This window comes from Microcaecilia unicolor, chromosome 4 (genome assembly GCF_901765095.1).
Source record: "Microcaecilia unicolor chromosome 4, aMicUni1.1, whole genome shotgun sequence".
NCBI classification, from domain to species: domain Eukaryota; kingdom Metazoa; phylum Chordata; class Amphibia; order Gymnophiona; family Siphonopidae; genus Microcaecilia; species Microcaecilia unicolor.
In genome coordinates, this window is record NC_044034.1 from 27,426,492 (window position 1) to 27,452,098 (window position 25,607).

General features: G+C 43.9%; 1 protein-coding gene across 3 annotated transcripts in view; it reads left to right on the forward strand.

Moving 5' to 3' along the window:
• The window catches only part of MYO7A (myosin VIIA), a 324,978-nt gene that overhangs the window by 78,385 nt on the left and 220,986 nt on the right, over positions 1-25,607 (forward strand). For all 3 annotated transcript variants that reach the window (XM_030200068.1, XM_030200066.1, XM_030200067.1), the window contains 2 exons: positions 130-243; positions 1,620-1,772. In XM_030200068.1, the coding sequence (XP_030055928.1) occupies positions 130-243; positions 1,620-1,772 (267 nt within the window). The remainder of the gene's footprint in view (positions 1-129; positions 244-1,619; positions 1,773-25,607) is intronic.

Consider the following 25,607-nt stretch of genomic DNA (forward strand, 5'->3'; position numbering starts at 1 on the left):
GCTAACTGCCGTTACCACATAGGTAGATTTGTTTTTAAGCACACGTAAATGGCTTTATTCTAAATGTATACCGGACGCCTACAGAATTGCCCCATAAAAGTATTAATTCGCTTTCTTGTTACATTCCAGGGGGACTATGTTTGGCTGGATCTCAAGACTGGTCGGGAGTTTGACGTTCCTGTTGGTGCAGTGGTTAAGCTCTGTGACTCTGGACAGATCCAAGTGCTGGACGATGAAGGCAATGTATGCAAAGAAAATCTTCTCCGTCTTTAAAAGATAAGCTTTCAAAGCGAGAATTAGATGGGGAGCGCTGCGTACATCTAGTAGCGATAAAGAAATGATTAGTAGCAGTAATGGCATCTGGCCACCCAGATTCCATGATAGAATTTAAACATAACCTGATATCAATGTTACGCGCCCATCGTTACACCAGTGATAGACCTGACATAACGGTGGGCACCTAAATTTGTCATGGGCATGTGTAATTTACAGTCTCGGAACAATAGTTTACATTATAATATGGGCTCATTTTCAAAACAGAAAAGCGTCTAAAAAGTGGCATAAAGCAGCATTTGGATGTTTATCTCACAAAAACGTCCAAATCAGCATTTTCGAAATCTATTTTGAGATGTTTTTCTTTGAAGTGCGTCCAATTCTCAAGGGGACATATCAGGGGCGTGTTCAGGGTGGGACTTGGACATTCCTGAGACTTAGACGTTTTTCAGCCATAATGGAAGAAAACAAAACCATCCAGGACTAAAACTAAGTCATTTTGAGCTAGACCTGGTTTTTTTATAACGAATAAGGCACAAAAAGGTGCCCTAAATAACCAGATGACCTCCTCCCACCCCCCACCCCAAAATGTGATGAAAAACATTACTTGGCAGCCTCTGTGCCAGCCTCAGATGTTATACTCAGGTTCGTTAGAACAACATGCAGGACCCTGGAGTAGTCTAGTGGTGGGTGCAGAAAGGTGGATCCAGCCTCCTACCTCCCCCTGCCTGTTCCACTTGTGGAGGAAACTGTGAGCCCTCCAAAACTCACCAGAAACCCACTGTACCCACATATAGGTGCCCCCCTTCACCCGTAAGGGCTATAGTAGTGGTGTACATTTGGGGGTAGTGGGTTTTCGGTGGCCCGCTTAGCGCCACGTAGTAGAAAATAGTTTCTGCCATGCGTATCAGACGCGCATAAAAAATGGAATTACCAGCCGAGGCACGCGGTAGCCGGGATGTAATTCCAATTTAACACGCATTGGATGTGCATAGGCACCTAGGTGCCTTAGTAAAAAAAGGACCCCTTAACCGGCTAAGATAACCACATAAATAGGACCGCAAAAAACACTGTTATGCAATTCTTAGCTGGTCAAGTGTTGCGTATCACACTTAACCTGCTAAGTTTTGACTGGCTATATACACCCTGGATACTCAATGCCAGAGCCTGGTCATAGCCCAGTATTGAATATTTGGGGATAATAATGTTAGGCCCATCGTTATTAGCCAGGAATGAGAGGATAGTGAACGGCTGTGAATTCCACTGTAAAGCAGTTAAGACTGTGATGATGAACATTTATTCTTTGAACTGTACCTATAGTATTGCAATGTTTGTTTTCCAAACAGGAACACTGGATATCCCCTCAGAATGCCACCCACATCAAGCCCATGCACCCAACCTCCATCCATGGTGTGGAGGACATGATCCGCTTGGGAGACCTGAACGAGGCTGGAATTTTGCGTAACCTTCTCATTCGTTATCGTGAACACCTTATCTACGTATGTACGCAAATAACATTTTGTTGTATGCCATGCATTTCATGCACCATATTGTATTTCTGGGAATTTTGACATTCTAGTATTTATTGCTCTTGGAAATGGACAAACTTTGTCACTGATCAACTGTATGCCAATATATTGACTGGTTGTCTCATAAGACTGGAGAATTTTTCACGAAGAACTGGTGTATTCCTTCAAGCACACGTGTAGGGGCATTTTGAAAAGGGCATCCAAGTTAGAATATTGACGTCCTAAGTGGACAGCCATCTCACACAGTAGCGTAGCTACTTGGGGCCTGGGGCCCCCCAAATTTCTTCTGGGCCCCTGGTTTTGCTGGTGGGGGTCCCCAACCTCCGCCAGCTGAAGCCTTCATCCAGCGCCGGACTCGGCGCCGCTGCGTTGTCTGCCCTGCTCGCTGTTCCCCTCACGTCTGGCACGCTCCTTTTAGTGAAACTGAGCAGGGAGCGGCAAGGCGGCGATGAAGGGGAGGGCAGTGAGGCGGCGGCGGCGGGGGGGGGGGGGCAGCGGACCAAAATGTGCCCCCCACGCCTCGGGCTCTGGCCCCCTCCCACCGCAAGGTCTGGCTATGCCCCTGATCTCATATGTATTTTTGAACAGGAAATATGTCAAGATTTCCTGTTCGAAAATACATGTGAGATGAACGCTCATATGGTGGAAACACTCAGCATGAGCATCCGTTTTACAAACTGTTAAGTCCAAAATATGAACAGGGGAAAGCAAGGGAAAATGGACACAGACGTTCATGTAGAGCAAAGAGGCAGCTTAGTGGTTAGTGCTTTGGACTGTGAACCAAGGGACTCGGGTTCAATCCCACTTTAACTCTTTTATTTTGTAATTTTGAGCCCTCCGGAAACGGCAACATACTTAATATAATTCCCCATTTTATCTGGAAATACTAAACTGATGAGAGTCCCCCTCCTTCAGAGTCGCTGGGGGGAGGAAAGCAAGTTGGAAAGGGAGAGTGAGAAGCCCAGCCCAACGGGGAGTGTTAAAGGGAAAGTGCTGAGGGAAATGTTTTTGGTTCTTGAATGACAAGGGTCTGGTGTTTAACATAAGAATATCATCTTTAGCTCCTACAGCATCAAAACACTTCTCATACTTCTTACTATTCGCCTCAGCGGTGCTCATAGCCAACTGTCATTCAATGTTGGAACTATGTAAATGCCCCAAATTCTTCATAGGCAATTTATATCGCTTTAATGTTTTTACCTTAATTTAATAATATAATTTAAACTTTCTTCAAAAAGTACTTATCTTAGCAATTGATCGGACTGGGGGATCTGATTGCTAAGATAAGTACTTTTTGAAGGAAGTTTAAATTATATTATTAAATTAAGGTAAAAAATTAAAGCGATATAAATCGCCTATGAAGAATTTGGGGCATTTACATAGTTCCAACATTGTACATAAGTGCATAAGTACATAAGTAATGCCATACTGGGAAAAGACCAAGGGTCCATCAAGCCCAGCATCTTGTCCACGACAGCGGCCAATCCAGGCCAAGGGCACCTGGCAAGCTTCCCAAACGTACAAGCATTCTATACATGTTATTCCTGGGATTTTGGATTTTTCCAAGTCCGTTTAGTAGCGGTTTATGGACTTGTCCTTTAGGAAACCGTCCAACCCCTTTTTAAACTCTGCTAAGCTAACCGCCTTCACCACATTTTCCGGCAATGAATTCCAGAGTTTAATTACACGTTGGGTGAAGAAAATTTTTCTCCGATTTGTTTTAAATTTACTACAATGAAAGTTGGCTATGAGCACCGCTGAGGCGAATAGTAAGAAGTATGAGAAGTGTTTTGATGCTGTAGGAGCTAAAGATGATGTAATTAATTGGCTATAGGACCCTGACATGACTGTGAGTTTAGAATTGAAGGTTCCTAAGAAGATATAAGAAAAAGGGTTGCCAAAGATATTGGTAACATAAGAATAGCCATACTGGGTCAGACCAATGGTCCATCTAGCCCAATATCCTGTTTCTAACAGTGACCAAGCCTGGTCACAAGTACCTGGCAGAAACCCAAATAGTGGCAACATTCCATGCTACCAATCCCAGGGGATGCAGTAGCTTTCCCATATCTGTCTCAATAGCAAACTATGTACTTTTCCTCCAGAAACTTGTCCAAACCTTTTTTTAAACCCAGATACGCTAACCAATGTTACTACATCCTCCGGCAAAGAGTTCCGGAGCTTAACTATGCGTTGAGTGAAAAAATATTTCCTCCTATTTGTTTTAAAAGTATTTCCATGTAACTTCATTGAGTGTCCCCTAGTCTATGTATTTTTGGAACAAGTAAAACATCGATTCATTTCTACTCATTCTACACCACTCAGAATTTTGTAGACCTCAATCATATCTCCTCTCATCCGTCTCTTTTCCAAGCTGAAGAGAACCTAACCTCTTTAGCCTTTCCTCATACGAGAGGAGTTCCATCCCCTTTATCACTTTGGTTGCTCTTCTTTGAACGTTTTCTAATTCCACTATATCTTTCATGCGATATGGTGACCAAAACTGAATGCAATACCCAAGGTGAAGACGCACCATGGAGCAATACAGAGGCATTATAGTATTTTAGGTCTTATTCACTATCCCTTTCCTAATAATTCCTAGCATCCTGTTTGCTTTTTTGGCCACCGCCACACATTGGGCAGAAGATTTCGGCATTTTATCTACAACGATATCTAGATCTCTTTCTTGGGTGCTGACCCACAAAGTGGACCCTAGTATCAGGTAACTATGATTCTGATTATTCTTTCCGATGTGCATCACTTTGCATTTGTCCACATTAAGTTTCATTTGCCATTTGGATGCCCAGTCTTCCAATTTCCTAAGGTCACCTTGCAATTTTTCAAAGACCGCATGTGTTTTAACAACCTTGAATAGTTTTGTAATATCCGCAAATTTAATCACTTCACTCATTGTTCTGATTTCCAGATCATTTATAAATATGTTAAATAGTACCAATCCCTGTGGCATTCCACTATTCACCCTCCTCCATTGAGAGAAATGACCATTTAATCCTACCTTCTGTTTTCTGTCCAATAACCAGTTCCTAATTCACACCAGAACATTGCCTCCTATCCCTTGACTAATTTGCTCAGGAGTCTCTCATGTGGAACTTTGTCAAAAGCTTTCTGAAAATATAGATACACTACATCAACTGGCTTACTTTTATCCACATTTTTATTCACACCTTCAAAGAAATGAAGCAAATTGGTGAGGCAAGACTGCCTTTGGTTGAACCCATGCTGACTCTGTCCCATTAAAATATGTTTATTAATATGTTCTGCAATTTTATTCTTTATAATAGTTTCCACTATTTTACCCAGTGCTGACATCAGGCTTACCAGTCTGTAATTTTCCAGATCACCCCTGGAACCCTTTAAAAAAATCGGCATTACGTACATTGCCCCCCCCCCCCCCTCCAGTCTTCAGGTACTACAGATGATTTTAATGACAGGTTACATAATACTAACAGCAGATCAGCAATTTTATACTTGAGTTCTTTGAGTACCTTTGGATGTATGCCACCTGGTCCAGGTGATTTTCTACTCTAATTTGTCAATTTGGCTCAGTACATCTTCTAGGTTCACTGAGCTTTCTTTCTTAGATCTTCTTCCATAAAGGCCAAAGCACAGAATTAATTCAGTTTCTCTGCTATGGCCTTGTTCTCCTTGAGTGCTCTTTTTGCTCCGTCAAGATCTAACAGTCCCAGGGATTCCCTTGCAGGCTTTCTGCTTCTGATGTACCTGAAAAAGATGTTACTATGAGTTTTAGCCTCTGTGGCAAGTTTCTCTTCATATTCTCTTTTAGCCTTCTTTATCATCTGACATGTCAGTGCTTATTTTGCTTCTTATTTTCATTTGGGCACATGGTCTTTGGTTGCGTCTACTTCCGCCAGGACCTTTGAGGAGAGGGGGGTGTCCTGGATAGGCCCAATATCCTAAGGCTGGATTAAGAGGAGGATTTTGCCAACTAAAGCAATAACTGTGAAGCGTGAAGGATAGATGGGTTAACCCAGCCCTGGAGCAGAACAGGAAAGAGCCTGTTCGGTACCAAAGGCAGCAGCTAAGAGAAGAAATGCACCTTTGGGGAGGACAGACAGGGGAGGTCTGGTCCTAAGTGGAGACAGCTTGTCGCAAAAGTGCTGCAAGCACAGCCTTGGATTATTCTTCCCAAAGGGATGGATATCTAGACTGGAGGATTATTCTGCCCAGAGGGATGGGTATCTGGACTGGAGGAGTGGTATATATGTGAACATCTTAGGATTTATAAACAGGATTGTTAAATTACACCAAAAGTCTTGAACTGGCAATTCACCTTTTTCTTTGAGCAAGTTATCTGTTTGGGATACAAATTGACTCGTTGATACTGAAAGAACTGTTTGTTTCCAGTGAATATGGAATTGGATTAACTGCCTGTTGCAGCATTTCAAGTAAAATTTGAGTTTATTTCATAAAACCTGAACTGGAGTTATTCTTTGAGTGAGAGTGAAATTCATTTGCTCCTGGACTAAAGAGAAACCTAGATAAAATGTGTCTTAAAACCCTACGACCTACCGGAGTAAGTCTGGCCCCAGCCTGCGCCCAGCTCAGTGAGTACCTAAAACATTTGCTGTGACCCTGGCTTCGGTGCCTGGACGTTTGTGGTAGAGCCAGGATTACATTACTGTACCCAAATGTACACCACTTTTGTATCCTTTAGGCTTGCAGGTGGCTTATATATTTAGGTACAGTAGATATATTTCTGTTTCTGGAGGGTTTACAAAAAAAAAAACCTGAAATAGGATTTGAACCCGAGTCTTATGGTTTACAATCCCCTGCACTAACCACTAAGGTACTCCTCAAACTAGCTTTCTGCTTTGTTAAGAATATCTATAATACCTGAAAACAGTCATAGAGCCTGGTATCCCCTTTTAGTTTCATTTTCAGGGGAGAGGGAGGGGGACAGCAGCCATTGTGGGGGGGGGGGGGGGGTAAAGAAGGTGGTAAAAGCAGTTAGCATAGCAGGGTTTAGAAAAGGTTTGAATAGCTTCCTAAAAGAAAAGTCCATAAGCCATTATTAAAATGGACTTGGGGATATCCACTGCTTATTTCTGGGATAAGCAGCATAAAATGTATTGTGCTGTTTTGGGATCTTGCCAGGTGCTTGTGACCTGGATTGGCCACTGTTGGAAACAGGATACTAGGCTTGATGGACCTTCGGTCCGTCCCAGTATGGCAACACTTATGTAAGGAGGTGTCATGCCTTAATCCCTCCAGTAGACAGCTGCTCAAATCAGGACACTTTTTTTTTTTTTACTCTGGACGTGCCTGAAACAGGTCTAAATAAGGACATCTTTCTTTTTAGACATGGATGTTTGGATGTTTCTTCCCCTTCAGTAATCACTCTTGAATGTCCAGATTTCAGGCCATCCCAGAACACATCCCCTTGCAAGAAGAGATTAGAAGACACCGGTCTATAAATGGCTGTATCTGCCCTATCAAGTTCATCCTTTAAAAGGTGTCTAACAGTGGACCTTTTAAAATTTTTGTGGAAAGACGCCATCCTGCAAAGATCTATTGATAATCAACATGTACCTGAATGTAGCTCACCTTGAGCTACTACTGAAAAAAGTGTGAGCAAAATCCAAATAAATATTTTTAAAAAGGTGATAATTTTTTTTCACGGCTTTCAAGAGTTTAGGGAAACATATATCAAGTGAATTAGTGGTAGGTATTTACCCTGTCTACCAGTAACCAAGGAAAATTCCGACCATATGTCTGATTCATCATTAATTGCTGTCACTCATGGAAAATTAACTGCTTCAAAGGAGATTAATATATTTTCCACTTTTCTATTATTTATTTTTGTTACATTTGTACCCTGCGCTTTCCCACTCATGGCAGGCTCAATGCAGCTTACATATTGTATACAGGTACTTATTTGTACCTGGGGCAATGGAGGGTTAAATGACTTGCCCAGAGTCACAAAGAGCTGCCTGTGCCTGAAGTGGGAATGGAACTCAGTTCCTCAGGACCAAAGTCCACCACCCTAACCACTAGGCCACTCCTCCACTGTTGCTACTATTTGAGATTCTACATGGAATGTTGCTATTCCACTAGCAACATTCCATGTAGAAGTTGGCCCTTGCAGATCACCAATGTGGCCGCGCAGGCTTCCGCTTCTGTGAGTCTGACGTCCTGCACGTATGTGCAGGACGTCAGACTCAAATACGTGCAGGACGTCAGACTCACAGAAACAGAAGCCTGCGCAGCCTTCTACATGGAATGTTGCTAGTGGAATAGCAACATTCCATGTAGAATCTGCTAGTGGAATAGCAACATTCCATGTAGAATCTCCAATAGTATCTATTTTATTTTTGTTACATTTGTACCCCGCGCTTTCCCACTCATGGCAGGCTCAATGGGGCTTACATGGGGCAATGGAGGGTTAAGTGACTTGCCCAGAGTCACAAGGAGCTGCCTGTGCCTGAAGTGGGAATCGAACTCAGTTCCTCAGGACCAAAGTCCACCACCCTAACCATTAGGCCACTCCATAAGCCATTATTAAAATGGCCATTATTTCCAATCTTTGACTGGAAATAAATGTAGAGACCTTCTTTTCATTTTTCACAGAAAGTTGTTTTGCTATAGAAAAAAAGATCTTTAGAGGAGGACTCAGCCTCCTGAATTTCCTTCTCAAAATAAGGTCTTTTAGCTGCATATGTCGCCTTCTGGTACTCATCTAGGCACTCTTTATAACCTAATTGTTGAAATAATCAGAATATTTCCTCCAGTTTCTTTCATTTCTGAGTAATGTTTGCTTCAGTTCTATCAACTCTGGAAAACCAGGGAGCTACACACGTCCTCCAAAGTCTCGCCATGGCTCCAAGAATGTTTGCTAAGGTTATGGTGGTGGTGGTGGTTGCGGCGGCATTCCTTCGGCGTCAAAGAATCGGAGTTCACCCGTATCTCGATGACTGGCTCATTCATGTGTTGTCCTATTTGGACAACGTGCTGGCATGGACAAGGTTGTCCATCTTCTGCAGTTGTTGGGTTGCTTGATCAATTTTGAGAAGAGCAGAATAACTCTATTACAGATGCTGGAGTATCTGGGCATTCTATTCGACATAGCAAGAGAGAAGAACTTCCTCATGGAGAGCAGGAAGTTGAAGCTGGTTCAACAGGTTTGTCTTCTCCTCAGTCAAGGCAGGCCTAGGGTCTGGGACTATGTCCAGGTTCTGGGGTCAATGACAGCAGCGATGGAAGTAGTGCCATGAGCAAGGGCTCATATGCAGCCATTACAGGAATCTCTTCTCAGCTGTTGGTCTCTGGTGGCAAGAAAGTACAACCTTCATCTTCCTTGGATTCTGGTTGCTAGATGGAGTATGCATTGGTGATTATCACCCAGGAATTTGACCATCGGAGCTCCCTTTCCAATAACACAGTGAGAGGTGGTGACGACAGGTGCCAACAAGTCAGGTTATGGAGCTCATGACAAGTTCCATCTGGAATAGGGCACCTGGATGGAACAGGAGTCTTAGAGATCAATAAATCACCTGGAGCTCAGGGCAGTGCAGAATGTCTTATGTGATTTTGTTACCTTTCTGGCAGGGGCCCCAGTTCAAGTTTTCTCTAACAATGCAAAGGCAGTGGCTTATATCAATAAGCAAGGCAGGACCCTCAGCTGTCCGATGGTAGTGGATGCGGCCTCCCTTATGAGTTGGTCAGAGAAAAATATTCTCTGCTTGTCAGCAGCTCACATCGCTGGGTCACTGAATGTGGAGGCAGACTTCTTCAGCAGGCAGTCTTTGAATTCGGGAGAATGGGGAACTATCCAGCCAGGGTTTTCATCTGATAGTGGACCAATGGGGTTCTCTGCTTCTGGACTTGATGGCAATGAAAAGGAATGCAAAGTGCCCAAGTTCTTCAGATGGAAAGAATTGGGCTCAATGGAGATCAATGTCCTGCAGCTCTGGCTGGAGACATATCTGCTGTTTGTCTTCCCTCCTTGGCCCATGGTAGGCTGTGTGTTGAAAAGGATTACATTGCACCAAGGTCAAATAATTCTCATAGCCCCAGATTGGCTGCGGAGGACATAGTATGAGTACCTGATTCAACTACTGGATGGAGGTCTTCTCCTTCTTCCGTAGGTACAAGGCCTACTGAAGCAAGGTTCGGCACTCATGGAGGATCTGTGCCCCTGTGGTCTTATGGCTTGGCCATTGAAAGGGCTCAGTTGAAATGAGAAGGTTATTCTGATTCGGTCATTGCTACCTTGCTTCAGGCTTAGAAATGGTATACATGCAGGGTATATGCAAAGGTGTGGAGGAAGTTTGAGAGCTAGTTTTCTGAGAGCTGTCGTCTTCCTTATCTGTTCAGATCACGCACACCTTGCATTTCCTCAGATCTTCAGATAGGATTGGCACTGGGTTCTCTAAAAGCTCAGGTTGCAGCTTTGGCCTGTTTCAGGGGCTGGCTACAGGAGATGTCTCTTGTGGCTCACCTAGATATCATTCAGCTCTTGTGGGGAGAGAGCTGCTTGCAGCCTCCCTTTCATACACTGTGTCCAGAGTGGAACCTTAATTTAGTCCTGGGCTCTTCAGAAGCCTCTGTTTGAGCCATTCCGGAAGGCCTCCTTGAAAGATCTTATGCTAAAGACAACATTCTTGGTGGCTGTTGCATTGGCACACAGGGTTTCGGAGCTTCATGCTCTCTTTTGTCGGGATCCCTTTCTTTGCTTTTTGGAGGCGGGGGTCTCCCTGCGCATGGTTCCTTCCTATCTTTCAAAAGTGGTATCAGCATTTCATCTCAACCAATCTGTGGAGCTTCTGTCTTTTCACAGAGAGGACAAAGAGGCTCAGTATTCTTCCTTAAAGCTTCTTGATGTGCATATAGTTCTCATTAGATATCTGGAAGTCACAAATGAGTTTCACAAATTGGACAGATTGTTTTTGCTTTTTGGTAAACAAAGGCATAGCCTCAAGCCTTCAGTTGCTAGATGGCTGAAGGACACTATTGTGTCATCATATTTGCTTGTGAGAAGCAGGCTCCTCAGGCCTTGTAAGCTGATTCTACGAGGTGTACAGTGACTTCTGGGCGAAGATTACCTTACTGTCTCTGGTGGATATTTGCAAGATGGTGACTTGGTCGATGCTGCATTCCTTTGCTGAGCAGTACAGAGTGGATGTTGCGGTGTGCTCGGAAGCTAGTTTTAGGGCTTTTGTCCTCAGAGTGGCGACTCCAGGATCCCACCCACTCTAGGGATTGCTTTTGAACATCCCTCAGGTTCTGGAATAGTGAGAAGCTATGTAATGGAAAGAGAAATTAGGTTTTACCTGATAATTTTCTTATCATTGGTCTTTCCCAATATTCCAGAGGCCTGCCCGAGGTTTCCGAGATGTTTAGTCGGTGTGAAGTAATGGGCCAAATAATGACTGTCATCTTGCATGGTGCTTCCTGCATATCTCTTGTTTTGTACAAGTTGTTCGGAGAAGAGTGGTCCACATATGTTTGGACATCTGGTTATTGTTAGGTTAGCGAGTTGTTTAAAGTTGTTGTGTTTGTTCTGAGTTTCTCCTTCTTGTCTACGTAAATACTGAGAAGCTGAACTGGATGCCACAAGAAATGTCTTAGCTCAGTTTTCAGTTCTCTGTCACCACCTGCTGGTTGATGGACACAACTATCTCAAGGTTCTGGAATAGTGGGAAGGACTAATGGAAAGAAAATTATCAGGTAAGACCTAATTTTTCCTTCTTGGCAGTCAATGCCAATTTGCACCCACTTAAACAATTAAGTTAGGCACTGTTCTACAACCTGCATGCACAATTTTACATGCTAGTTGCAAAATTGTACGCCAGAGTTTATAGAATTAGGGGGACAGTGTCACAACTTTCAGATAGCACTCTCTTGTACCCACTCAAGGCACTGTTCTACTATTCCTACTCCTTATTCCCGTGTTCTCTGGAAGCTCATGTTAGAATGATTAAAGTATATAAATACGTATCTACTGTATATGATGCAAAAGAGATGATTCAAGTTATTTTTGATAGATGTAGAAGTATGGAGAGCCTGATGTACTCTACTTAACTTTTGCAATGTAACTGTATTGCTTCTGAACAGATCAGCCACACACATCAGTGCTGTGTTCATAGTCAGTGCTGTGGAAGGTAAGTGTGTGCAGTGAGCCTGCCAGTGAGCCTTTGTTACTTGGTGTCTTGGATAAGCACATTAACTTTTCATTAGATGTCTGAAGTGTGGCTCAAGTAGTGTATTTCTGCTCTGCCCTAACCCTGATACAGTGCTGAATTATGGAAGACCTCCGTTATTCTGCTATAAAGTTTCATGGGGAGCACAGGCATTGTTCGCTGCTTCTCTAGCTTACACTGTGTATTAGGTTTCAAAATAAGAGGTCACCTGGCACATGGATAAAAGCAATGCCACCTGCAAAACCTACACAACTCAGTGTATTCATGGTCCATTGTTTTGTTCAGTCACTGGATCCCAATATGCCATTGGCACGTACCCCAGTCAGCAGCTTGCAAGATGGTAATTATTAAAGAAAAAACAAAAGCAATGACATAGGAAAATGTGGCAGAGAGGTTTTGGAAGCCAAATTTAGGCTCTTAGGTAGAAAGCTCAAATCCAGATCCTCTAGGGTAGCATTTTCTGAAATGATTGCGTTGGAGGCAAAACACATAGTAAAAATTTTTTTAGGTATATTAAAAGCAGGAAGCCAGCAAAAGAATCAGTTGGACCACTAGATGACCGAGGAGTAAAAGGGGCGATAAGGGAAGACAAAGCCGTAGCAGAGAGATTAAAATTCTTTGCTTTAGTCTTCACCGAGGAAGATTTGGCTGGGATACCGGTGCCAGAAATGGTATTCGAAGCTGACGAGTCGGAGAAACTTAATGAATTCTCTGTAAACCTGGAGGGTGTAATGGGGCAGTTCTACAAACTGAAGAGTAGCAAATCTCCTGGACCGGATGTATTCATCCCAGAGTACTGATAGAACTGAAAAATGAGCTTGTGGAGCTATTGTTAGTAATATGTAATTTATCCTTAAAATCAAGCGTGGTACTGGAAGATTGGAGGGTGGCCAATGTAACGCCGATTTTTATAAAAGGTTCCAGAGGAGATCCTGGAAATTATAGAATGGTGAGTCTGACGTCGGTGCTAGGCAAAATGGTAGAGACTATTATTAAGAACAAAATTACAGAGCATATCCAAAAGCATGGATTAATGAGACAAAGTCAACATGGATTTAGTGAAGGGAAATCTTGCCTCCCCAATCTACTACATTTCTTTGAAGGGGTGAACAAACATGTGGATAAAGGTGAGCAGGTTGATATTGTGTATCTGGATTTTCAGAAGGCGTTTGACAAAGTACCTCATGAAAGACTCCAGAGGAAATTGGAGAGTCATGGGATAGGAGGTAGTGTTCTATTGTGGATTAAAAACTGGTTAAAAGATAGAAAACAGAGAGTGGGGTTAAATGGTCAATATTCTCAATGGAGAAGGGTAGTTAGTGGGGTTCCCAGGGGTCTGTGCTGGGACCGCTGCTTTTTAACATATTTATAAATGACCTAGAAATGGGAGTAACTAGTGAGGTAATTAAATTTGCTGATGACACAAAGTTATTCAAAGTCGTTAAATCGCGGGAGGATTGTGAAAAATTACAAGAGGACCTTACGAGACTGGGAGACTGGGCGTATAAATGGCAGATGACGTTTAATGCGAGCAAGTGCAAAGTGAGGCATGTGGGAAAGAGGAACCCGAATTATAGCTACGTCATGCAAGGAATCACGGACCAAGAAAGGGATCTAGGTGTCGTCATTGATGATGCGTTGAAACCTTCTGCTCAGTGTGCTGCTGCGGCTAAGAAAGCAAATAGAATGTTAGATATTATTAGGAAAGGAACGGAAAACAAAAATGAGGATGTTTTAATGCCTTTGTATTGCTCCATGGTTTGACCGCACCTCGAATATTTTGTTTAATTCTGGTCGCCGCATCTCAAAAAAGATATAGTGGAATTAGAAAAGGTGCAGAGAAGGGTGATGAAAATGATAAAGGGGATGGGACGACTTCCTTATGAGGAAAGGCTAAAGTGGCTAGGGTTCTTCAGCTTGGAGAAAAGGTAGCTGAGGGGAGATATGATAGAGGTCTATAAAATAATGAGTGGAGTTGAACGGGTAGATGTGACGCGTCCGTTTATGCTTTCCAAAAATACTAGGACTAGGGGGCATGCGATGAAGCTACAATGTAGTAAATTTAAAATGAATCTGAGAAAATGTTTCTTCACTCAACGTGTAATTAAACTCTGGAATTCGTTGCCAGAGAACGTGGTAAAGGCGGTTAGCTTAGCGGAGTTTAAAAAAGGTTTGGCCGGTGTCAATAACTAAAGGAAAAGTCCATAGACCGTTATTAAATGGACTTGGGGAAAATCCACTATTTCTGGGATAAGCAGTATACAATGTTTTGTACTTTTTTGGGATCTTGTCAGGTATTTGTGACCTGGATTGGCCACTGTTGGAAACAGGATGCTGGGCTTGATGGACCTTTGGTCTTTCCCAGTATGGCAATACTTATGTACTTATATTGTGAACAGATGTAGCAGAGGCCTTAGACATGTGCCCTCTAGAGTTCGGATAAGAGCATTCTGGAGCCCCTGCTCCTAAGGAAATCTCTGGACAGTGCGATTTAATGGGAGATGGTCTCTTCTCTCAATCACCTTTCCACTTCTGGAGGCATGCATAAAGGGACTGAAAAGCCAGTGTCCAGGGTCTATCTTCACAGAAGTCCAGGGTGTAAAAAGGATAACTACACTATTTTCTTTTTTTAGAAGCATTTACATTAATTTACTTAACACAGAGGTCCAGCTAAACGGCCTGTAGTTCCCAACCTCCTCCTTATTTCTGTTTTGTAGAGACATCTGCCCTTCTCCAGTCCTCTGGGATCACTCCCAACTGGAGAAGCATTGACAAGGCCAGACAAGGGATCCACCAGAACTTCCCTAAGTTCCTCCAGTACCCTCAGATGAATACCATCTGGCCCCATTGCTTTGTCCACCTTTAGTTTAGCCAGCTCCTCACGAACATAGTTCTCTGAAAATCATTCAGGGTCTACCACACTTCCGTTCCTGTTTGTATTTGCTTTCTCTGATCAGGGTTGCCATATAAAAAAAAAAATCCCACACAAAACCGCTCAAAACCCGCCCAAAAACGGCACACACCCCACCCCCGCCATCATCAGCCCCGCCCCACCATCATCGCCCCGCCCAATACGTCAACAAACCCCACCCAAAACGTCATTAGCCCCACCCCCCGCCAGCCAAAAAAACGCCCAAAACCCGCACAGAAAAAAGAAAACAAGCCCAAAAAACAGCAACCCGCCACGGGCAAAAGTTTCCCGCGGCGGGTTGCGGAAAACCGCCCAATTGGGCGGGAAAACCGCCCATCTGGCAACCCTGTCTCTGATCCTACTCCCAGCTCTTTATCTGTAAACACAGATGAGAAATATTTGTTAAGCAATTTCACTTGATCCTCATCAGCTTCTACATATTCCTGCCCTCTCCCCTTGACCCTCACATGCCACGTGTGCACTTCCTCATATCATCAAACATATAAATGACAAGTGACCGACTCACCCGCAAATGCGCAGTAGCCTTCCCTCTCTGTCCCACCCTCACGTCAAGATGTGATGATGTCAGAGGGCGGAACAGAGAGGGAAACAGATGCTGTTGCTGGAGCCTGGAGACGAAGCAACATCGCCGGTGCACCAACCTCCACCCCCCATCCCAGACATCGCTGCCGCTCCCGCCCCCCTCCGTATTGGGCCCCCTGCACTGACATGACAGCGCCTCTCGCCTCTATGTGGAAGCACTTCAGGCAGCAGCAGAGCAATCTGCTGCTGCCTGCAGTGCTTTCACACGGAGCTGAGAGGCGCTCTCATGTCAGTGCAGAGGGCCCGGCACGGAGGGGGGAGGGAGCTGCGGCGAGGAGGGTAGCTGGACATGGGGGGAGGGCAGGGGAGAGAGAGAGAGAGGAGGGTTGCTGGACATGGGGAGAGAGCAGGGCAGAGAGGAGGGTTGCTGGACATGGGGGGAGGGCAGGGGAGAGAGGAGGGTCGGTGGACGGGGTGAGGCCAGGGGAGACAGGAGGGCTGCTGGACATGGGGGGAGGGCAGGGGAGAGAGGAGGGTCAGTGGACGGGGTGAGGCCAGGGGAGACAGGAGGGCTGCTGGACATGGGGGGGAGGGCAGGGGAGAGAGCAGGGTTGCTGGACATGTATCGATGGAGGGGAGGGCAGGGGAGAGGGTTGCTGGACATGGAGGGCAGGGGAGAGAGAAGGGTTGCTGGACATGGGGGGGAGGGCATGGGAGAGAGCAGGGTTGGTGGACAGGGGGGAGGCCAAGGGAAAGAGGAGGGTTGCTGGATATGGGGGGGAGGGCAGGGGAGAGAGGATGGTTGGTGGACAGGGGGAGGCCAGGGGATACAGGAGGGCTGCTGGACATGGGGGGAGGGCAGGGGAGAGAGCAGGGTTGCTGGACATGGGGAGGGGAGGGCAGGGGAGAGAGGAGGTTTGCTGGACATGGATGGATGGAGGTGAGAATTATTACATTTTGCAAAACACAAATCTCGCCCGTTTTAACGGGCTTAACGGCTAGTTAAATATATAAAAAGAATGTCTTCCCCCGACCCCCGTTTTATTGTATTTTCTATTTTTTAATCCATTTGCATCTTTGCTTTCCTGACTAATTTACCATTGCACAAAACAGCACCAAGAACAAAGGATCACTATAAGATGCCCTGCAATCCTACCCCCAAGGGACCAGTTTTCTCATGTTCTTGGATAGCCCACTCTTTTCGCCTCACATTTTTTTTTGTCAGACATACCGATTCACACAGAGATAAACACAGTTTATAACAAGAGACTCAGACAGAGAAAACAGAATCTTACAACTGGCAAAGCTCTGGTGGCCCAGTGGGCCACGAACACAAGCCCCCCAACCTGGTGGTCTAGCAGCTCCCATCCTTGCCCCCCGGTACCTGAGTGGCAGAGGAGGGAGTAGTGCACTCCCTACTGGGATGCATCATATAAGGGAGTTTTCCCTTATATAGTGGTGAAGCCCCACCCAGTGCATCCCAGGATGCACTGGGCAGGGCTGGGTGCTGCCATTTTCGGTGGCGCTGGAAGAAGAGGGAGTGTAATACCACCAGGGGTTTTCATTTATTTTGAAATAACATGAAAAACACAACAAAACAAGCTTGTTTCATTTCATTTTAAAGCAAACCATAAAAAAATCCAGTGACATTTGGGTGTGTGTGAATAGGGGGTGGGGTTCCTTTGGCTTCATTAACTCATCTAGAATATTGAACAAAATGAAGTTTAGGTAAAACCCCCTGAAACAACACAAAGTATAGCCTGTGTGAACATTGAGACCATGGGGGGAGGGGGTTATCAATATGGGCTACCATTAAGACATATTTATTGTTAACCCCAGTTATTAGTAACTAGGTCTCATTGCATTTTAGTGGTAAAATGACTCATCTTAACAGTAACTCACATTGATAACTTCCCCCAGTAGTGTGAAGAGTTTCAGTCTCTGGTAGCCAGAGCTGATACTGTGATGTCATAATGCCTCATTCCACCAGTGCCTAAGAGCCAAACTCCTCAGTGATGTCACAATGGCTTGATTGTCCTATACTTGGCTCACTTCTATTACATATAGCAGTGATTTAACCAGAGCTGATATTGTGATGTCATAATGCCTCATTCCACCAGTGCCTAAGAGCCAAACTCATCAGTGATGTCACAATGGCTTGATTGTCCTATACTTGGCTCACTTCTATTACATATAGCAGTGATTTAACCAGAGCTGATATTGTGATGTCATAATGCCTCATTCCACCAGTGCCTAAGAGCCAAACTCATCAGTGATGTCACAATGGCTTGATTGTCCTATACTTGGCTCACTTTTATTACATATAGCAGAGATTTTAATTTCTAGAGACATTTCTTGTGTCTTGTTCAGTTATCGAGTTGGGCTACTGTTAACATGTCATTTTACTGTTAACCCCAGTTATTAGTAGCTAGGTTTCACTGCATAAAATGGGACCTGTACTGAAATAGCACGAGTTAATGGTAAAATAACACAATGTCTTAACAGTAGCCCACGTTGATAATATGACTCTTGTATCTTCCAAGTTTCCGGCATCTTTATTTCCTGCTTTTTACATCTTGGGAGAAACTTGGAGAGGCCTTAACACTTCAGAGTTCATTACATTTTTCTGTTTCCCCCTATAAAATCAGTCTATTTATGTAGCAATTCCCCCAAATCTGCAGCAGAGGTCTGAGAGCATGTATACAAGTTGAAATATTGTTATTGAACCCAAAGCCTACATATGAAAGAAGCTTGAATGCGCATAGCTCTTATTTTTTTGTAGCTCACAGCAAGCTCATACTTTCTGCATTCTCCCTAGAAGTTATTTCTAACATAAACAAATACATATAAACATAACATGAGATCATAAAGCAATGCATGCATGCTCTGTGGAGCAAATTACTTCTTCTATCCTCTGCTGTCAAACTTCCTTTCAGCTAGATGCGTTCAAATAATACTCTTAATTCTCTTAAAGGGCCAATGCCAGCGGAAGCAAGGCTCAAAAACGTTTCACCTTGAGTTAACCATTTGATACAGAGAAGTTTCAAACTATTTAATTTTGAATTTGGGTAGTTCAAAATTCTAGGAGCTGCGTTGCAGACAACTGTGATTTTCAGATTGTGATACCTGTAATTCTCATAAGAACCACAAGATGTAGCACTTGTGCTTTCTAGATCATTCTGGCCCCTTCTTCAAAAGTTGCTTCTGATTTGCAATGTAAGATTTCTCAGTGTTGCAGTCAAAATTCCAGGAATAACATGTATAGAATGTTTGTACGTTTGGGAAGCTTGCCAGGTGCCCTTGGCCTGGATTGGCCGCTGTCGTGGACAGGATGCTGGGCTCGATGGACCCTTGGTCTTTTCCCAGTATGGCATTACTTATGTACTAAGATCTGCTCATTGACATTGGATCACGCTGAGATGTGAAATAACATATTTCACATCTCAGCGTGATCCAATGTCAATGATTCAGGTGTTATGACATATTAGGCTGCTTTGTTCAGTGTGGACCCATTCTTAGGTCCTATACACTGCAAGTATTCTTAGGCTGTAAGAGCAGCATGGGAATTAATGAAGAGCAGATCTTTCCCTAGTAGTCTGAAAGAAGCTCCTGGCTACTCTGGATTTCAGAATATCCACAATGAATATATACGAGATAGATTCACATGCTGTACCTCCATTAGATTCAAATCTGTTTTGTGCATATTCAGTGTGAATGTCCTGCAATGGCTAGGGAACAGGGATGGACTGACCATATGAGCAACTGGACAGTGCTTGAGGGTTCAAGGCAGTGGGGAGCCCAGTACTTCCCTCCCATGTGCCGGGCAACCCTCTCTCCCCTCTGTCCCCAGGTCTGGGAGTGGGACTGGGACACACCCTCTCCTGCGCTCCAGTCTCAGAATCTCCCCTCCCCCCTTCCTCCATGCAGGGGCACCGGCAGCTACATTGGCTATCTGCCACTGATGCCAGAACTTTGCTCTGCCACAGCCCCTTCCTCTTCTGATATAACTTCCTTCTTCCACAAGGGTGTGCTGCGGCAGAGGGAAGTTCTGGTGGCCATGTCAGACAGCCAATGTAGGAGGAAAGGAGGGTTTGAGGTACCTGGAGGCTGAGCCAGGGCCACCGAGAGGGGGGGGGCAGGGCGGACAAAATTCCCCGGGCCCGGGGCTCCAAGGGGGGACCGCCAGGGATACAGGTAGGGCCGGGGGCCTACCTGTACGGCTGGGGGAGGCTGGGGGTCTTCCAGCGGGGTGTTGACGCAGGCTGGGCAGAGGAATGAGGGAAAGAGAGGAAATTGTCGGGGAGGAAGAGGACTCAGGGCTCGAGATTTTTTTTTTTTAAGGAAAAAAAAGTTATGCAGGTGGCAGCCCGATATTCAGAGCCGGCACCCACATAGCTAAGCGGCCTTATTTAGGACAGCTGAGCTGACCTAAATTAAGCCGGTTAGCTATGCAGGTGCCAGCACTGAATATTGCCGCCCCCCGCTCATTGGGCGGTCTGAGGGCATATTCAGTGGCATTCTCCGTAAGTGCTGCTGAATATCCCCACTTAAGTGGCAGAAAGTGATTTAAGCGGGCAGGAGAAGCTGCTGGCCACTTAAATCACTTTGAATATTGGCCCTTTAGTCTATTAACACCTTTTTAAAGGCACCCCAACACTAATAGCCCTGATAAAATAGCCCCGACAAAACAGCATTGTAACAAAATAGCCCTTGAGAAATCAGCCCCTAACAAAATACCTCTAGACAAAATGGCCCCTCCCACAAAATAGCCCCCTAGAAAAAAATAACACATCCCAAAAAAAGATGATAAACTACAAGTGAAATCTTCACTGATTAAGTATTAGTTAAGAGTTCAACACAGTCTGTTTATCTTAACAAAGGCATTAACCCAAATAGACTGTGTTGGAACTCTTAACCTAAAATTAGTTTTATCATTATTACCTATGAAATTACCTCGAATACAGGGGTCCTCTACAAGTAAATGGGCAGATCCTCTTGCAGTGTGCCGCAAGCTAATTTCTCCCCCGTCTGGTACTGTTCGGGTTACTTTGTCAGAGGCCATATTCTGGACATCCTGATCGGGCCCTTTTGTCTGGGGGCTAATTTATCAGGGGCTATTTTGTCCTGGGCTATTTTGTCAGGGCTATTTTGTGTGAGGGCTTTTTTATCGGGGCCATTTTGTTGGGGCTTTTTTTGACAGAGCTACTTTGACCGGGTACTCTTTTTAAACTATTAATATTCATATCACATCTGCACCATGTGGGTGATATTATAGGAGCTACTGAGGTGATGGCATTGTTTCAGGCATGCAATCAAGGGCCTGCTGGGCAGACCCAGGGTATATGGATCTCTTACCTTAGAATTCTTCTTAATTTCTAAAAAGCTTTGCTGTTTTTTAATGCATTATGAATTTTCCTTTTTTCTTGCTTCTTTTGTTTTGGTACCTTAGACTAACTGTGGAGGAAGGGTAAGTACGACACACAGCACAGTCATACCATTTTCTGTTAATTTTGAGGAACGTTTGTGATGTCACTCCCCAGATGCTTTTTCAGTATCCATAATCCATGGTGCTGCCATTTAACCTGCTAAATGCAATAAATCATCTGCTCTTTAACTCTTAATGCACTAAATCACTGCCGCCTTTCTTTTCTCATATGGGATATTGTTAGGCATGTTATCATTGCTTCATAGCATGTGGTCTTCAAGAAATGCAAACTTCCCAAGGGTCAGAGAGGAACAGACAAGCACATGGGTGTGAGCCTCGTGTGCCCAGTCCCTCGGATTGGGAAACTTGTTGGTCAATTCAGGGTTACTTGGGTGTAAGGTGCTCTGTGCAGTCTGGGGGAAAACTTTTGGTTGTATCATTTTATACTGGATATCCCAGGTCTAGAACCTATTATCAAGGCTCAGGATTGAACTGCAATCATTAAAGACAACAAACTGGTTTGTTTATCAGGATAAGCTACATGAATATGTGTGACATAAATTTGCAATAATTCAGCAAAAAGCTGAATTGGAATCTCTATTGGAAACTGGATGTTTTGCTCTGTGTATTTTATAAAAAGCTCACTGAATATGGAGTCTTTAATAAAATATGTAAAATGATATAAAAATTATACATAAATTTGGTGGTGCAAACATGAGAAGAAGCCATTTTACCCAGTGTCCCCTGGATTCTATATATCGTGCCTTAATTTCCACACAGAAACTGAAGTGTATTCTATAACAATGTGCGTAACTTAACTGTTTAGCTAATCAGCGCTGTTAATTGGATGTTAACAAGCAATTAGCACTAATTGGCAATAAGATTTACACGCACAACTTGCTAAGCATATTCTGTAATGTAGCGCGTGTAAATTCTAAGTTGCGTAGTTTAAAAAGGGGCGTGGCCATGGACAGGGCGTGGACATTTCTAAAATCTATGTGCATTGTTATAGAATACACCTACTCTGTGTCTAATTTAGGCGTTGGTATTTACAGCAACTAAAATGTGGCATAAATGGCCGCGACTAAATTTGGTTGCATGGAAAGGCACTCGGTATAATTCTGTATACTGTGTGGAAATTTAAGCCTATTCTATAAAATGTATACAGAATACGCCTAGGCGTTCCAAGCAGGGGCGTAGCCAGACTTCGGCGGGAGGGGGATCCAGAGCCTGAGGTGAGGGGGCACATTTTAGCCCCCCTCCCCTGCCACCACCAACAACTTTGACCCCCCCCCCCCACCCCGCCGACAACCCTCTCGATCCCCTCCCATCGCTAACCCTCCCCCGCCATCGCCTACCTTTGATGGCGGGGGACCCCAACCCCCGCCAGCCGAGGTCCTCTTCTTCCAGCGCAAGGCTTTGTTCTGTTTCTGTGAGTCTGACGTCCTGCATGTTGTACGTGCAGGACATCAGACTCACAGAAACAGAATGAAGCCTTGCAGATCAGCCAGAGAGGTCCTCGTCTTCCGGCGCAGGGCTTCGTTCTGTTTCTGTGAATCTGACGTCCTGCACGTTGTATGTCAGACTCAAAGAAACAGAACAAAGCCTTGCGCCGGAAGAAGAGGACCTCGGCTGGTGGGGGTTGGGGTCCCCCGCCAGCAAAGGTAGCGGGTCGAGAGGGTCGTCGGCAGGGGGGTCCAGGGCCAAATCTACGGGGGCCCAGGCCCCGTGGCCCCACGTAGCTATTCCATTGGTTCCAAGTGGAATTTTCAGGCACCATATATAGAACCTAGTCCAGGATCACGTGTAAGTGGGGGATTTTTCAAAACTGCAGATCAAAAGGGAGCCAATTAAGAAGCCAAGTCCCAAAGTTCAATTTTTTGAATTTTGAGTTGATTTTAAACATCAGAGATGTATCACTCCTCCATACCCTGGGATTGTAAATGACTTGGACCAGCTATAAATGCCAACGGTGAGCATTTTTGAAGTATACGTGTATTGGCATGGCAAAATGTGAACTACACATATACTTTCAAGGTCCACCCTGGCCATGTCCAGAACACGCCTCCTTTAAATTTGTGCCTACTGTAGGACATATGTATCATCACCTATATGTGTGTGATGGTTAGCGAATGCAAATTAGGGGTGTGCAGCCAGAAAATTCTGATGATATGTTGTTTCCCTTGTTGTTTCCAGGAATGTTCATTTTGTTTTGGGAGGGTTATGCTTTCATCAAGGGAACAATGTTTTAAAGAGTGCATCCTTCTAAAAGAGTGCATTGTGTTTGCAAAAAGTGTGCACTGGTCACGAAGAGTGCACTGACGCACAATCGGGAATGTGCATTCTTTGTAAATACTGTGCTCTCTTCATGAATAGTACGTACCGTTTCTGAACAATGCACACTTTCCCGATAGTTCACACATGCACACACTATTCAAGCATGGGCAGTGGTTCATGTATTCACGCACTATTGGGAAAGAGTGTTGTCTTCATGAATAGTATGCATTCTTTGTGAACAGTGCACACTTTCGGAAGAGTGTGCACTATTTCCCGATAGTGCACACAGGCACACACTATTCAGGCAAGTTCAATGGTTCAAATATTCACGCACTATTGGGAAAGAGTGTTCTTTTAATAAATAGTACACACTCTTTGTGACCAGTGCATATTTTTGACAGAATACACACTTTTTCTCAGTAGTGCTCACAAGCACACACTATTCAGGCAAGTTCAATGGTTCATATATTCACGCACTATTGGGAAAGAGTGTTCTTTTAATAAATAGTACACACTCTTTGTGACCAGTGCATATTTTTGGCAGAATACACACTTTTTCTCAATAGTGCTCACACGCACACACTATTCAGGCATGTGCAGTGGTTTGTGCGTTCATGCACTATTGAGAAAGAGTGTTGTCTTCATGAATAGTGTGCACTCTTTGAGAACAGTGCGCACTTCCATTAATTATGCACTCTTTCCCAACAGTGCACACATGCACACATTATTCAGGCATGTGCAGTGGTTCGTGCATTCATGCACTTTCGAGAAAGAGTTTTGTCTTCATGAATAGTATGCACTTTTTGTGAACAGTGCACACTTTTGTTAATTATGTATTCTTTCCTGATAGTGCACACACTATTCAGGCAATGGTTCGTGCATTCACATAATATCGTGAAAGAGTGGTGTCTTCACGAATAGTACGCTCTCTTTGTGAACAATGCATGCTCTTGGAAGAGAGAACACTCTTTCCCGATAGTACACATAATATGCATACACTATTCTATTCACACATGTGCAATGGTTCGTGCATTCATGCACTATAGGGAAAGAGTGTGAACTCTGTGAATAGAGCGCTCTTCATGAATAGTATTTACCCTCTGCAAACAGTGCATACTTTTGGAAGCATACACACTACTGACGGCACAGGAATAAACACAAAATTTGGGGAGGGGGTTCTGCTCATTTTCATTTGTCAAAGACATGGGAAACGTTGTTGACATTTATGTTGTTTCAAACAAATGCGCATCCCTGATGTGAATCTTCTTTTTGCATATGTAAATGATGCCTACATCATAGGAGCCCACTCTTTGGGAGCTGTGGGTCTTGTGCACCCCCAATATTGAGAAGATTCCTTGTATGTGTCCAGGGAGGGGTTATTTCCATTGGGCTTAGCAACCCCAATAATTTTGAAAAGTTGGCTCCTATCCCTACAGTAACCCTTTCAAAACCACCTTCTTTCCTCAACTGTATGCAAACCTCTCATTCATATTGAGGAAGCTGTCCTGAAACCAGATTGGCTTGCAGTCTTTGAGAACTGCTGTTCAACAATTTAGCATGAAAGAGGGGGGGTCTATGCAGGAGCTGTTTTGCACATTTCAGATAAATGCACTTTGCATGATTAATACCAGAAGGGTGCATGCAGCATTTCATGTGATTTTGTGAAGACGAGGATTGTTACTTATTAAACACAGATAAAATATTACATGTTCACAAGAAAAAGTGGGGGGAGGGGGGAGGTGAATTGCTAACAGTGTGGACTGATCTTTGTGTAGTAAAACACCAAATAATGGTGCCGTTGGAAAATTAGCACGCAAATCTCTGGCCCTACAGGGTCCTTGTACAGTGATTTGAAGGATTTTTGAAAAGTAAACTCAATGCATAATCTTTGGTTTTGAATCTATTAGATTATTATCATATAATCTATTTAGGAATTCCTAAGCAACTGCTAAAGAAACTTCATAGCATTGAGAATATGACACTGTGACTTATCTGTTCTCTGAGAAAACATGATGTCATTTCCCAATAATAGAGAAAGCTTCATTGGCTTCCTGGACTTGCCAGGATCTGGTTTAAATTCTTTTGTTTTATTCATTAAATAATTTATGGTTCAGCACCATCATATTGCTTGAATCATTTTGCTTTCTTACACAAATCCAGAGATACTAGAATTTCAGCTCTTTTTTTTTTTTCTTTTCCATCCATACAAAACTTGAAAAAAGGAGTAAGTTACTCGGTATCCTGTTCTGTTATCAGGCAACGCGTTTGGATAAATATATCCAAAATTTAATACTTCAGATGACTATAATCGATTCCGGAAATATTTGAAAACCTACCTGTTTAGGAACTTTGAACTGAATTGTAATAATTCATAAGTTGTTATTTTATAGTTAGGTTTTATTCATTTTGTTTTTCCTGGAAACGACCAGCTTCTTTTATGTAATCTGCATTGAACCAAACGGTATATG